The sequence below is a fragment of the Colletes gigas genome, unplaced genomic scaffold, assembly GCF_013123115.1.
Source record: "Colletes gigas isolate AHSC1104 unplaced genomic scaffold, ASM1312311v1 Colletes_gigas_Sc00001, whole genome shotgun sequence".
NCBI lineage: Eukaryota > Metazoa > Arthropoda > Insecta > Hymenoptera > Colletidae > Colletes > Colletes gigas.
The window spans coordinates 9,438,263-9,451,752 of NW_025106630.1; the positions used below are offsets into that span (position 1 = coordinate 9,438,263).

Below are 13,490 nucleotides of genomic sequence, written 5' to 3' on the forward strand. Positions count from 1 at the left end.
ACACTTGAAAGACTTAAAATATTACCGCGAATTTTATAGTCACGAAATTGTTTACGTAATACTGATGCAGATTATGCAACTATATAAACTATACTTAATGGTAACGTAGTTGACGTTTGCTTTCAAAATGCTATTATACTGAAATATTTCAACATAGTAAAGGTATCTATTAACGTATACGTACACTTTGGTTATTTTTATTTTTGAACGTTAATACTGTACAGATTAACCAGCTCGAAGAGACAGGGCATACACATGAGGTGTAACTATTATTTCGTATAACTTAATAAAGCTTAAAGATTTCAAATAAAACGAAACGATATATTTGTACATCGTCGCGAGAACTACGTTCGACCGGGAGCTTGTCTGTAATTCTCAGGAGGTTGTACGCTATTTTTTAATCACATTTTATGTCCTCGATGCAGCAGAATTATGGAATGACATCTAGCAACATACATTTAATGATGTATCATTTTTTTTTTGCCACCACCCTAAATTTTAACATATAAACGTCATCCTAATATATCTAGGCCTTGATATATCACAATGACGGCAACTTGTTCAATACATTTATACTACTATCGTGATGCAACTACAATAATCCTTAAACTTTCCAATACGGTGGTAAAAGCTCAGCATAGTTACGATTACATTTATTGTCGTATAGCAGCTGCGGAAAAAATTCTAATAATTCAAATACCACCATCTACGATTAAAAGGTATATGCTTCCTCTGATAAAAGTACAACATAACAATAATAGATACGTTTTAAGATATGGTAAAGGAAAGTACTTAATGTACATTTATAGCGTGAGATGTAATATTTATAATTAGTTGATGCATTCCTTGCAACTTAAACTTCAACGCGGTAATTCTTGTGCAACTCTGGTTTAATGTTGTACACCAACTCCAAAATTTCAAGCATGACCTATATGACATAAATCAAGAATATGAAAAACATTAGGAACTGAAAACTGTTTTTTGTATGTATACTGTCAACTTACAGTGTTTTTCTCCAGAGACACAGCCTGATTCATTTCTTCTATTTTAACTTTTGTGTCAGCCTCTATACGTGCAGCAACGTCTTCCTTTGAGCCCATGTGCTAAATGACAAAAAAAAATATTAAATTTAGAAAATAACTTCTATGCATAAACACCATTTACCTTGGCTTCAAATTCACGAAATTGCCTTTCACGTTCTTGCCTATACTTTTCAATTTCATCTTGAGCTTCCTCCTTTGCCTGTTTTAATCGGCGTGCCTTACCTAAGAAGAAAAGTGCTTTACAGTTGCGACTTTATTTCAACAATTTTGATAATACTACCAATGATTAAGTGTTTCTGTCGGTTATATTATACGTTATATTAATAAAGATTAATTCTATTTTATCACGTGAATGGTCGGTCGAACACTATGTCATGTTCGTGTTTCTACAGGTTCATTTAAAACGATTAACCGGACAACAGATACGATAATACTTTAAACGAAAAGCATAATCTTACTACACACAAATTCAAATATCACTTTTCATTGCATTTGAAAGGTTACACCCATTTAAACTCAGGGTCACAGAAGAGTTCACCACAACGTGTTGTACACGACATTTATACGCGTTAAAATATTAATTATAATGGCTGAATGGAAACTCACGCTTTCGAGCATCCGAAACTTTCTCCGCGGCTCTTTTTTCGGCAGCCAGAAGCTGTTGAATACCTTGCGTCTGGCTGGCCATCTTTGCAACGAACGAAGAGAACTGTAATTCTGAAGGGAAGAATCACAAATCGATCATATGACTTTAGAGTTTCCGTTGTTTGCCCCGCCTTAAACGGTGGCGCTTTACACGCTTTACCTTGTGTTCTCACGTGGGCACTGGTTCAAACAATTAAAAATATGCCAACACACTCGACTAGCAACAATAAAAAAAGTAAAAACAGTAAATCACGGATTAATTAATACCAAAAACATATAAACTATTCACGTTATATCGCTTTATTCAATTTTATTACACGTCTCGTTCAAATTATTGCGCGCTCGATTTTGATATATCGATTTCTGAATTAATGAAATTTAGGAGCAAGGAAAATATTTTTCGACAATTAGCTCATTCTGTAACACTAGTTAATATGTGAATGTAGAAGTAACAAATTGTTAGTAGAGATTGATATTGATAAGGAAGTACAATCATTTAAAAAGTTATATTAAATACGTTTAATATGCACGTAAATAATACATTCAATGTACATACAGTGACAAGTATTGTGAATTATTTAATGTACAAAAGAGAAGTATAAAGTAACTTATATATTAAAGTATTCGATTTCCTTGTACATTTTGTCTATTGTTTAACAGAATCTTTTCTTGGCGTTTCTTTTCCTCCTTAAATGCTTCGGTATTTGCTTTTCGTTCTACTCTCCTTTCCTGGAATTAACAATTAAAAATTCAATTAATAATTTATACCGTAGATATTCAAAAATCTTACTTTTCTATATTTCTTAAGTGCATTTTTCCTGTCCTTTCTTTCTTCAGAGGTTTCTCCTTTGGGTCTTATACTTAATGTGCTTAAAGTTGATTTCATTGTTTCTGCGATCGATCGAGGCCCCCTTTGATTACTATTTTCATTTTGTTGATCAAACTGAGCTAAACTTTTAGATGTTAGTTTTCCGGAAGATCCATCCAAAATATTTTTCGGAATACCGGTTCTCGGATTAACTTTGATCTTGTCTAGATGCTATGAAGAATTTTGTAACCATGATTATATACTAAAGACATAGGAGATCAATTATTTTTAAGTAATATACCTTAGGCTCAGAAATTAATTTCGGATGATTATAAATATTGCTGTATGTACTAACAATACTTTCACAATCCCATTTATCCTTCTGTCTTGCATCAACAACAAGTTCATCTAAATTATCATCTTCAGAACTAGAATATTCTTTCCCTATGATCTTTAATCTATCTTTCATAAGTTCTGCAACACTTTCAGTCTGTGGAAACAAATGATAATTAATATTTCTACTTTGAAAACAAATTTTTAATACTTACATCTTTGCTTTGTTTTTCAAATTCTGCTGCACACTGAAGGACTAAATCTGAATCTGGTGCTATGTATCCTTCAATTTCATCACAATCTAATGCACCAATTTCATTTTCATCATATGTTGCATACATCTACCAACATAATAATGTATAATACAATATGTCTGTTAAAGAAACAAATTAGTCTCATAGTGATAAATATTTACTGTCTCAAATTTGTCATCAAGAAGAGTCAACTGTTCATTTCTTTTCATAACACTACTACTCATGGAATATTCTGTAAAGCGTGATTTTGTTTCTTCATCGTTGAAAGTGTACTGAGGACCATTTAAACTATGTACTTCATCTTGTTCTTCACCAGATAATTCCATATGTCCCTCTGATGAAACATCAGATGCTTCATCTAATTAATACAAATCACTTTCCATAAAATATAAATTAATTATTATATAAAGAATGTATTTTTACATACCATATACTTCATTTTCTACAGATTCATCATCACTATTATCAGCTAACTCTATAAAATTATCTTCTAGTTCATTCTCTGGATCATCATAGTCAAAATCATCATCCAATGCTGCGACCACATCTGGGTCCAAATGTAATTGCAGTCCAGAAACAGGAGCTGCCTTGTTAAGAAGCCCAATCTTTTCTTCAACATTTGAAGCAAAAACAGAAGATGGTAAATTAATTTTTGGAGTATCTTTTTCATTATTTGTTTTTGATGCATTTGCAGAATCTATGCGTTCCCATTCAGTTGTTAAAGAATTTACATCCTTAAGATGTTGCAAGTAGTCATAATCATCATCAAAATATATGCCATATTTTTGTTCCTCCTCTTTGCGTTTAGATTTATCTATATTTTTTTTCTCTAATTTGGGAGCTTGTGGATTTCCAGCGGGTACAAGTACGCGCTGAGGTGCTGTTTCATCAGCAATCAATGGATCTCTTTGTGAACGATGTACTAAATGAAATGTTACTGAGTTCTTCTTGTCGATGAATTTCTTTACTTTTCCTTTTGGCTGAAAATTTTCCGATATTATCTTAATACATTAATCTTAAAGACTGTGTTCGTAATAATGCCCGATAGGCTTGAGGTTATATCTCAATGTATACGTATTTGCCATACTTGAAACTTACCATTTTTAGAGTGTTCTTCCTTAAACATGCAGAATTGAAAAGCAAATTAACACAAAAATAGGTAATTTTAATGTGTTCATAAATTCAATTTTACATTCTCCAATGTTATGAAATGTACCTCATGCAAAATACAAAAGCATATGTTCTATCAGTAGTTCTCAACTTGAGTGATAAGTAAAATTTGTATACAGAAACTGGACTTATACGGTATCGATATTAAAATTAAATACATTGTATAAATGTTATACAACAAATTCAAATTTAATAGACACGCAATTTTTGTTAATGGTAGCTACAATTAAAGGTAAACATTAGAAAGAAGGGATGATTTCGTCCTCGAATTGACGTTTGTCCTTCTCCTTCTTTCAGACAGTTAATGTTAATATCGTTGACTATTGATGTTCGATAAACACGCAATACTGCCTCGAGAAAACATAAAACATGGGGCTATTTGACCGGTTAGCAAATCTTTTAGGTCTTAGGAAAAAAGAAGTAAACGTTTTAGTAGTGGGCCTTAATAATAGTGGTAAGTCGACGGTCATAAATAATTTCAAACGCGAGGATGACCGTTGCATAGACATAGTACCCACTGTCGGGTATAATCTTGAAAAATTTTCATGTAAGTTAAATACTGTCGAGTGAACGACGTTGTTAGATGCTCAATTGACGTGCTTAAAAAAATATTATTACTTGCACTTGCATTGTTACACTGTTGGTTCAAGCACTAATTGTTATTGTACAATGAAATGAAATAGACACACCATATTAAAAACAAATTTATTTTTACAAAAGAGACATGTATACATATATAAATCACTCGCAAAACAAAAGGTATATTACATTGTATATTTGTTAAGTTTTCTTTAATTTTTTCTTTTTTTTAACATTCGATTTTGATTGTATCAGAGACTTAGCATTTATTTTCTGCATGCTTTGTAACATTTTTTCAAATGCAGAAGTTTGAGGTTGATCGTTATTTATGAGTTCATTCACCTTAGCAGAATCAACATTTGTTTTATTTTTTATATTTCCAGAATTATTTTCATTGTTTGTGATATCACTAATATTATTAATGGAAATGGATTTGGAATGAATTTTATGTATTGGAGTACTAGTTACCAGATTATTTAAGTTTTTGTTTATCATTTTCTTCTTAGGTGATATTTCTTTAGTAGGTGTACCAAGGCTAGTACATGTATCTGATTCAGTGTATAATTGAAATTTTGATTTTACACTTTCTGATTTTTGTTGCTTTATTTTATCCGTATACGATCTATTATTTGTATCGGTAACTTCATCCTGTTTACTTTGAGAAGCAATAGATCGCATTACATTTCTTTGGCTTTCTGTCTTTTGTTTTCTCTTTCTCTTTCTCTTTCTCTTTACTTGTTGTGATTGTCGTATTGAAAACATCTCAGAACGGTTTAAAAACGATTCCAACAATCCCTTTTCGTCCGAGCTGTTTAAATTCTAAACATAAAAGTAACATTTCAATATAACATAAAATGATCTTTAATTTGAACGAATTAAGATTTTCAACATACACTAACTTCTAATGAACTATCCTCATTATCATTGTTTTCCCATACAAAAGGTCCTTCTTTTAATATTTCCTTAAATGCTGTACACAAATCATTCATCTTCAAACATTCTAATGAAATTTTTAGTTGTTTTACTGTTCTTTTATCTAATTTATCATTTGTTTGTGATTCCACTGTAATTTTATCTGGTCTGACATTGTTATTATAGTTAAGATATACAAGTATATTCATATATGAATTAGTTTCTTTATTGTATACATTCATCAGTTCTAAATATATTTGATTGTATCCTGCACTTTTATGTAAATTACAATTTTCTACACGAGACAGAGCGTTCTGAAAATTTAAAATACATTTAATATTCGATTTCATTGTTTTAAATAAAACAAAAATTAATAAGAAATACATACCATCAATGCATGACACTGTTCATGTCGTAGAAAATAACAGTTAACATAGTGTTTACATATTCTTATAAATTGAGGTATATATTTTGTCTCATTAATAGGAAATTTAGATATTAAAGTATGTAGATCAATTGATTCAGGCATTATCCACTTTCCTAAACGTCTTTCACCATTGGCATTTAAAATTTGTACAACATAGGTACTTTTTTTTTCATATTTATTCGATGCTGACAAATTAAATACACATTCCTTTTCTGAAAACTCAACACAGTATACACCAGCATATCTAAACAACTCTAACTCTAATTCTATGTTAATATCTGGAACTTCAGATATATCTGTATCAGTGGAAACATCAGAATTATTTTGTTCATAGGAAACTTCAATATCCTTAAATAGAAATATATCAAAACTGCACTCAGTTTGCAAAATTATAGATTTCAACTCATCTATTTCTTTTTTTAATTTCTTCTTCATCTCGTCTACAGATTCTGAAATTGAATAATGCATAGAATTAAGTTATTTTCGTAAGAAAACGTATAGGGTTAGATTTTTACATCCAACATTTGCCTCACCTTCATTTCTGCCTGAATTTTGTAAATTATCAACAACATTTTCTATGCTTTTGTGCTTTTTCATGTTTAAACTTAATGGCTTTTCCCTCGAAAATAGATTAACACTATTTTCAAACGAAACCGCACCAAGATGTAAACTACCTTTTTCGTGTTCAGTGATTCTCATTCGGATCTTTACAGAAAAATATTGAAGAACATATGGTGTTTTATCGAAGTGAATATTAATATGTTACACATTAAATGTATTTATATATATATATCAACAGTTGTTTACTCTATGTATTATCCGTCCAACTTAAAGGTAGAGTGAATGTAAATAATCTGCCTGCATGATCTTCATTTGATTAGAATCCTATTGGTCCATTTTACGACACATTTTGCTCACACAACGGTCAAAATACTTACAGAATTAAAACATTGTTGCAAATAATAGAAATTAAATGATGGATAATTCTATTATCCACGCTATGTTACAAAGTTGGTCGGATTATAATTTATCTCGTCGTTCTACTCTATAGTTTATACTTATTACATTGTTGTGATAATGTATATTTATATGTGATTTCGTGCACGAAAGGGATCATCTGGATATAAACGTTTAATCGCATAGAGATACAATGTTTTTTTTTTCAGTTAAAAATGTCAATTTTACGGCGTTCGATATGTCAGGCCATGATCGTCACAGAGCTTTATGGGAGCATTACTATAAGGACTGTCATGGTATTATCTTCATAATCGATAGCAGTGATAAGTTACGGCTGGTTGTTGTTAAAGAAGAGTTAGATATGCTTCTTCAACATCCGGACGTAGCAGGTACAATACATTCCTGTTGTGTTTCGTCGTGTGGCACGAAAATATTCGTAAAAATGAATATTTTTGTACTAAACGTTGTAGGCCGCAAAATACCGATACTTTTTCTGGCAAATAAAATGGATTTACCCGATTCTTTGACTACTGTTAAACTTGTTGCTGGTCTTGGTCTTGAACGAATACAGAACAAACCTTGGAATATACGAGCAACAAATGCAATAACTGGAGAAGGATTACAACCTGGGATAGAATGGCTCACGGATCAAATTCGTGATATATATATTAATAAGAGATAAAGATAACTCCAATTTATTGTACAAATTATTAATCACGAAATTTAACTAACTAGAAGCAATCAATAACATTCCCTCTTACAAATCCAGCATTTAAATATTTTCTATCTACATTATGTATTTGTCGATATTTAACTTTCTAATTGTAAAATATCGATATCAATTACGAATTTTATACGCAAAGTTTGAATAATTTATTAATGTAATCACAAATAAATCCATCCAATAAATGTAATAGTCGTCTATACTCGGTAATAAGTATTACGTAACGTATCATGTAAATGTTGATTACAAATATTATTTTGCCTAAAACACTCATGTATCAATTAATCGAGTAGACAAGATTTCGATAATTCAATTGGTTATAGTTCCCAAGATCATGGTTCTTCGAATAAAGTACCTCCATAAAATGCATCGTCTATGGTTTAAGGACGGTGAGTATGGGAACTAGATTCAACTCAACCACCGAAGTTGGTAAGGTTAGCAATCCAAGAATCTTATTCTCTGCAATTTGTTAGTTTAGATTGAAAATTATTTACACACATTGTACTTATTCAAAATCTAATTCTCGAGATATCTGGAAAGACGATTATAGCTCGATTAATAGTTTCCATTAGAATATTTAAATGTGAGGTTGGATCTTCCCTTATTCTCCCACCTACTTTCCCGCGTAATTGCTTACAACGAGGGGTCGTCATTCGTTCTGTAGAAGTTTTCGTGATAAGATGCATTGAAGATTTCACGACTAATTTGGTATGTACTCATTAGCTGTTGGCATCTAATTGCTATTATTACTCTTGTTCATTCTCTATCGATGCTTTTATCTGCTGTTAGTGAACTTTTGGTTATAAATTCAATCGTCATCGTGAGAAAAGTTAAATCGATTTCGCGCGTTTTCTCCAATCTCTACTCGATGTCAATTGTCATACCTGTCTGAATGTAATTAATTTTTTACAATATATTTCGAGTTCAATCGGGGCTTAATTATAATACTAGTGTGTTTGGTTTAATGAATTTGCTTTAAGTTCGTATTTTGTTTCTGTTACGGTCTCTAAATACAATTCGGGTACAAGAAATGTGCTATTGGCGCCAAATCGACGCCATGTTGTTTGATCATCAATTCGAAGGTACGTTGTACAAAGTCTCAATACAATTTAATTTATTATAACAATAAGTGATATACACATTTATGTGATATATACATTTATATGAAAATTGATCACAATTGCATATTTTCTGGTATTATTTATTTCATTGATTTTCTGCAAATGCGTTCTTATAAACATTTATGTCAAGACAATATTTCTATGTCTTAAAAATTAATCGCAATATCTTCTATTCTTTTACAAACTTCCAACAGAATTTCCAACGTGACCTTGTTAATGATTTCTACAGCATCTTCCACTTGACAATAGCATCGTCATCGATTTATTATGACGCCACGAAGTACTTGATCACGTTCTACGGTCGGTGAGTTGCATGATTTTTTTATTCCTGTGGTCTTCAACCATAAATTCTCATAACATTATATTCCGTTACTTTTCGATCTAACGAAAACTTAGTTAGCGAAAAATTAATATTTCAATAAAATGATATTTACAAGCACGATGCACATCCTAAGTATTGTTAATAATTAAATCATTAGTTAGACTATATAGATACATTTTAAATGCATTACGACGTAACACGATTGCATAAAAATTTTATCTCTCACATAAAATTTTAGTTCCTTCGAAAGAGTACCGCTTTTTTACTAGAAAAATAAATAAATTCGAGGACGATTGAAATCGAATATTGATAGAAGTATTATTCGTTTCTTTTTTAATCAATGTATTTAACAAAATTACAACTTTATTTCGTGTAGAATGTACAATCAATGAGTCAATTCATATTATTTTTTCGTGCATCTTCCTCTTCATGGTGCGCTTCAGGTTGTAAGGCTCCTAATACACTAGATGGAGCTACTACGGCCGTAGTGTACATACGTGGGAGTAAATAATATCGATCCGAAACATTTGTCAGACTAATGTGAAATTCCGCGAAGTGCTTGTAAAACTCTGTGGAGATTTAATGAAAAAAATGAGGGGAAAATGTACAATCGTTTCTTACATTTTACTCGCGATCCTATGCGAGTTTACAGAGTGTTACAGTGTAAAAAAATATTCGTTACTTATGCCAAATGTTAGACCAAACAGGGTAAGTACAATATAAAATTTATAAAATGATTTACATATGTTTGAAGTGTACACGACACTCTTCAAACAGTGTTTTGGTAAATGCTGTATTATTACTATTATTGTATGTTTACACTGTGTAAATTTATAACATTGTAAACATATTTAATTTAAGGAAGAAATGTACTTATGTACACCTGTCAAAGTGGACCCCTCTCAAAATTACTATATAGTAGGTTTTGAACCAAATGCAACAATGGCAACTGCTCATCATATACTTTTATATGGTTGTGGAAAGCCAGGCAGTTCAAAGGATGTTTGGGATTGCAGCAATATGGAACATCATACAAACAAAAATGACAAAGCAATGGTTCCTTGTGCAGAAGATGCCCAGGTATAAGAAACAGTAGACAATAGAGAGTATAATATAATATACTGAAAATATCAGTTGTCATTAATTATTTGATCAATGATTCTTCTAGATATTGTATGCTTGGGCAAGAGATGCACCAACATTGATTTTACCAACTGGTGTAGGCTTTAAGGTTGGTGGGGATTCTTCGATCAAGTACTTAGTTTTACAGGTCCATTATGCACATATCGATCAGTTTAAAGATGGCAGAACTGATGATTCTGGTGTATTTCTTCATTACACATTAAGACCTTTAAATAAGCTAGCTGGTATTCTTCTTCTGGGAACCTCAGGTGCCATACCTCCTAGGAGTACAACATATATGGAAACAGCTTGCACGATAAGAGAAAATAAAACTATCTATCCTATTGCATATCGAACCCATACACATTCACTTGGAAAAGTTGTCTCTGGATATTTGATAAAACCAGATTTCACGTGGATAGAATTAGGCAAAAGAGACCCTCTAACACCTCAAATGTTTTATCCTATACATAATAAGGTTTCGGTTAGACAAAACGATCAAATAGCGGCTCGTTGTACTATGCAAAGTACACGCGATAGTTGGACCTATATAGGTGTGACTAAGGCAGACGAAATGTGCAATTTTTATTTAATGTATTATGTTGAAAACGATGAACCATTATCTATGAAATATTGTTTTACTTTCGGACCTCCTAAATATTATTGGAAGGATGCTGGACTTTTTAACATTCCGGATATAGAGGCATCCAGTTTATAGTGAAATAGTAGTCTCAATTATCTGGTATAAAAATTGGTACATCTGCAAGATTTATGACAATGGAACAGACTAATGCATTTTATCTAGTTAGTGTAGTAAAATGGTACTTGTTTCTTAGTGATGTTAGCATTTTAAGTTTATTAGACAATTATGATACTCTTTAAAGTAATTTTACTTTATCAGTTATAATCCGTTCCTTTCATCTGTGTGTACTTAACTGCATTTAAATTATTTATGTTTCGAATACTTAATTAGTTATAAATTTTTAAAAATTTTATCCATATTAATAAGCGAGTATTATATTGTACATAATATTGTCTAATATCGAAAACAGAAAGGGTAATGTAAAGATGTTGGCCTACGAAACGCAAGGTTTAATATTTTTACTACTTTTCTTACGCACAATTGACGATTTTTTTAACACCTTCGGTCAATGTTACTTTCATTAATTGCTGTAGCCGTTAAAATGTATTTTACACATACTTTAGTATTGTTTCGTTTAATTCAGAATTTTAGAAAGTGGGGCAAATAGTTGTAAATTAAGTACTTAAGTCCATACACGTTTCCATAGTACTTATTTTGTAAATTTGATATACTTCCGTACATCCAGCGACGTTGTTGCGATGCAATGCAGACTTAAGAATAGTGTTTATCAACAATGACGTAATGTTACAATGAAAGGATTTTGTGTACAGGTTGAGACACTTAGAAAAGGCCACTTGAATAATTCATTCGCTTCTAGTGATGGATAAAAATGCTTCGAACAAATCTTGTTTGATTTTGACGTGAAGGACGTGTGAAGGTCAAGTACTATATTTCCTATCGTGATTGATCTTTATTGATCTTGAACCGTAGGTTATTGATCTACGTCACCATATATCTTGAATAAAATAAAAATCAATGTATACACGGATATACATTTACGCTAGGCATTTGTTCGTCTAATTTTTGTATTTAATTCACATATCTGCGTACGATCGTGCTATTGTTTGATACGATGCTATGGTATCAACACCTGCTCTGACTTTCACACGTCTAAAAAACCATTTCTTATCGCCAATATAATTTCTAGCATTAACTTTCTCTTCTACCAAGGGGAATTTTATACTATTATCGTGATTCATTTTTCTTTTATGGATTTCGTAATTTGAGTTAAGATAAGCACTTATCTGTTCACTGAACATTGCTCGGGCAAGCGTTTTCCTTGTTTGAAAATGTTATGAATTTATTTCTCTCGCAAACGATTTGAATTTATTCACTTTTAATTGTAATTTCTAATTTAATTGTCCTTATTTTATTTATCATCAAAAGTACCACGAATCGTTCGAGTGGCTCGTTTAAAATCTCAACTCGTATACGTACTGACGCGAATCATTTTAACCAATAATATATTTTTAAACTGGGTGGTGAACTGGAACTGTACATAATAGAATTTGTTTAGAACTAATTGACTGAAAGTAAAACATTTCCACGGTGTCCTACGATCGAACTATACATCTAAATATGATTAACCCTTTGATTACGAAGGGCACACGTATACGCCTATACTTTATATCCCATTTATTGCATTTACTTTTCTACTAAATTACTTCGATCGTGTTTATGGAGAAAAGCCCAATAAAAAATCCTTTTTCTTTGCGTCTAGTTTCGTACACTGTGATTGCTTTTAGTTCCAAGCACGCCGGAGTCAAAGGGTTAATATAAATTATTTTCGAAAATATACAGAAGATGCGCAGATTTGTTTCTATAAACTTAATAGTATTATAAGGATATATCAATAAACGATGCATATATTGAAGAATGTGTATATTTTTCCAATCCTATCGTTTTCTGATTTGGAATAAATCCCATAAAGATCGAGATTGTTGCGAATTAACTGACCTTCGATCACCGTTACGAGATCGTATTTGTTGAATATATGATTACATTGATCAAAACCGGTGAAAGGAGGTTCAGGCAAAGCGAGTCTTTGGACAGATCTGCTCGATCAGGATCGATTGTCCCCAGGGGAATTCGCGAACGAATTAATTAATTGTCGTCAAATCGTTACCAGAGCCCGACACGAACGAACAATAATTATTCCCACGGAATTACACAGCAATGTAATACGACGATTCCGGGCGGGAAAGGAACAGGAAAAATGTCACGTTTAGTCGTATACCAGCGATTCGGTAAGTACGTAAAAATGTTTTGCAAGGTTTATCGCCTCGTAAAATGAGTCCTCGTCAAAAGTGTGTCGACCAGCGCCGTACGTACGTTTTTGGAAAACAAATGAACGGAGAAAGTGCAGCCAGTATGTAGAAGAATCTATGTAACGAAGGTGCGGTCGAGCACATTAAAACCTATCGATGCTTC

The 13,490-nt window shown here is 31.8% G+C and overlaps 5 protein-coding genes across 8 annotated transcripts; 2 read left to right on the top strand and 3 right to left on the bottom strand.

The window, feature by feature from the left end:
- Positions 1 to 172: 172 nt before the first annotated feature.
- LOC122395568 (V-type proton ATPase subunit G) lies at positions 173 to 1,798 on the bottom strand. The gene is made up of 4 exons (XM_043393246.1): positions 1,650 to 1,798; positions 1,165 to 1,265; positions 1,005 to 1,103; positions 173 to 928 (listed from the first exon to the last, which is right to left on the bottom strand). The coding sequence occupies exons 1-4, from the start codon at positions 1,729 to 1,731 to the stop codon at positions 854 to 856; spliced, it is 357 nt and encodes a 118-aa protein (XP_043249181.1). The 5' UTR covers positions 1,732 to 1,798; the 3' UTR covers positions 173 to 853.
- Positions 1,799 to 2,263: 465 nt separating this feature from the next.
- On the bottom strand, positions 2,264 to 4,364 carry LOC122395519 (protein LTV1 homolog). Of its 2 annotated transcripts, none has more exons than XM_043393154.1 (7): positions 4,182 to 4,364; positions 3,511 to 4,063; positions 3,245 to 3,417; positions 3,045 to 3,170; positions 2,798 to 2,986; positions 2,479 to 2,727; positions 2,264 to 2,417 (listed from the first exon to the last, which is right to left on the bottom strand). In XM_043393154.1, the coding sequence occupies exons 1-7, from the start codon at positions 4,182 to 4,184 to the stop codon at positions 2,304 to 2,306; spliced, it is 1,407 nt and encodes a 468-aa protein (XP_043249089.1). In that variant the 5' UTR covers positions 4,185 to 4,364; the 3' UTR covers positions 2,264 to 2,303. The 2 variants fall into 2 exon arrangements, with proteins under 2 accessions (XP_043249089.1, XP_043249079.1); XM_043393144.1 differs by having other exon boundaries at positions 3,245 to 3,441.
- Positions 3,617 to 12,865, top strand: LOC122395525 (peptidylglycine alpha-hydroxylating monooxygenase). 2 transcript variants are annotated; one of them, XM_043393168.1, is made up of 5 exons: positions 3,617 to 3,723; positions 9,168 to 9,277; positions 9,739 to 10,003; positions 10,157 to 10,375; positions 10,464 to 12,865. In XM_043393168.1, the coding sequence occupies exons 3-5, from the start codon at positions 9,878 to 9,880 to the stop codon at positions 11,133 to 11,135; spliced, it is 1,017 nt and encodes a 338-aa protein (XP_043249103.1). In that variant the 5' UTR covers positions 3,617 to 3,723; positions 9,168 to 9,277; positions 9,739 to 9,877; the 3' UTR covers positions 11,136 to 12,865. The 2 variants fall into 2 exon arrangements, with proteins under 2 accessions (XP_043249103.1, XP_043249112.1); XM_043393177.1 differs by lacking the exon at positions 3,617 to 3,723 and adding an exon at positions 8,854 to 8,934.
- Positions 4,361 to 8,042, top strand: LOC122395556 (ADP-ribosylation factor-like protein 6). Of its 2 annotated transcripts, XM_043393224.1 has the most exons (4): positions 4,361 to 4,485; positions 4,551 to 4,800; positions 7,338 to 7,517; positions 7,599 to 8,042. In XM_043393224.1, exons 2-4 carry the CDS (start codon positions 4,623 to 4,625, stop codon positions 7,808 to 7,810), a joined length of 570 nt encoding a protein of 189 aa, XP_043249159.1. In that variant the 5' UTR covers positions 4,361 to 4,485; positions 4,551 to 4,622; the 3' UTR covers positions 7,811 to 8,042. The 2 variants fall into 2 exon arrangements, with proteins under 2 accessions (XP_043249159.1, XP_043249169.1); XM_043393234.1 differs by having other exon boundaries at positions 4,376 to 4,707.
- Positions 6,033 to 7,096, bottom strand: LOC122395550. Its single transcript, XM_043393212.1, has 2 exons — positions 6,705 to 7,096; positions 6,033 to 6,620 (listed from the first exon to the last, which is right to left on the bottom strand). Exons 1-2 carry the CDS (start codon positions 6,868 to 6,870, stop codon positions 6,115 to 6,117), a joined length of 672 nt encoding a protein of 223 aa, XP_043249147.1. The 5' UTR covers positions 6,871 to 7,096; the 3' UTR covers positions 6,033 to 6,114.
- Positions 12,866 to 13,490: the final 625 nt, after the last annotated feature.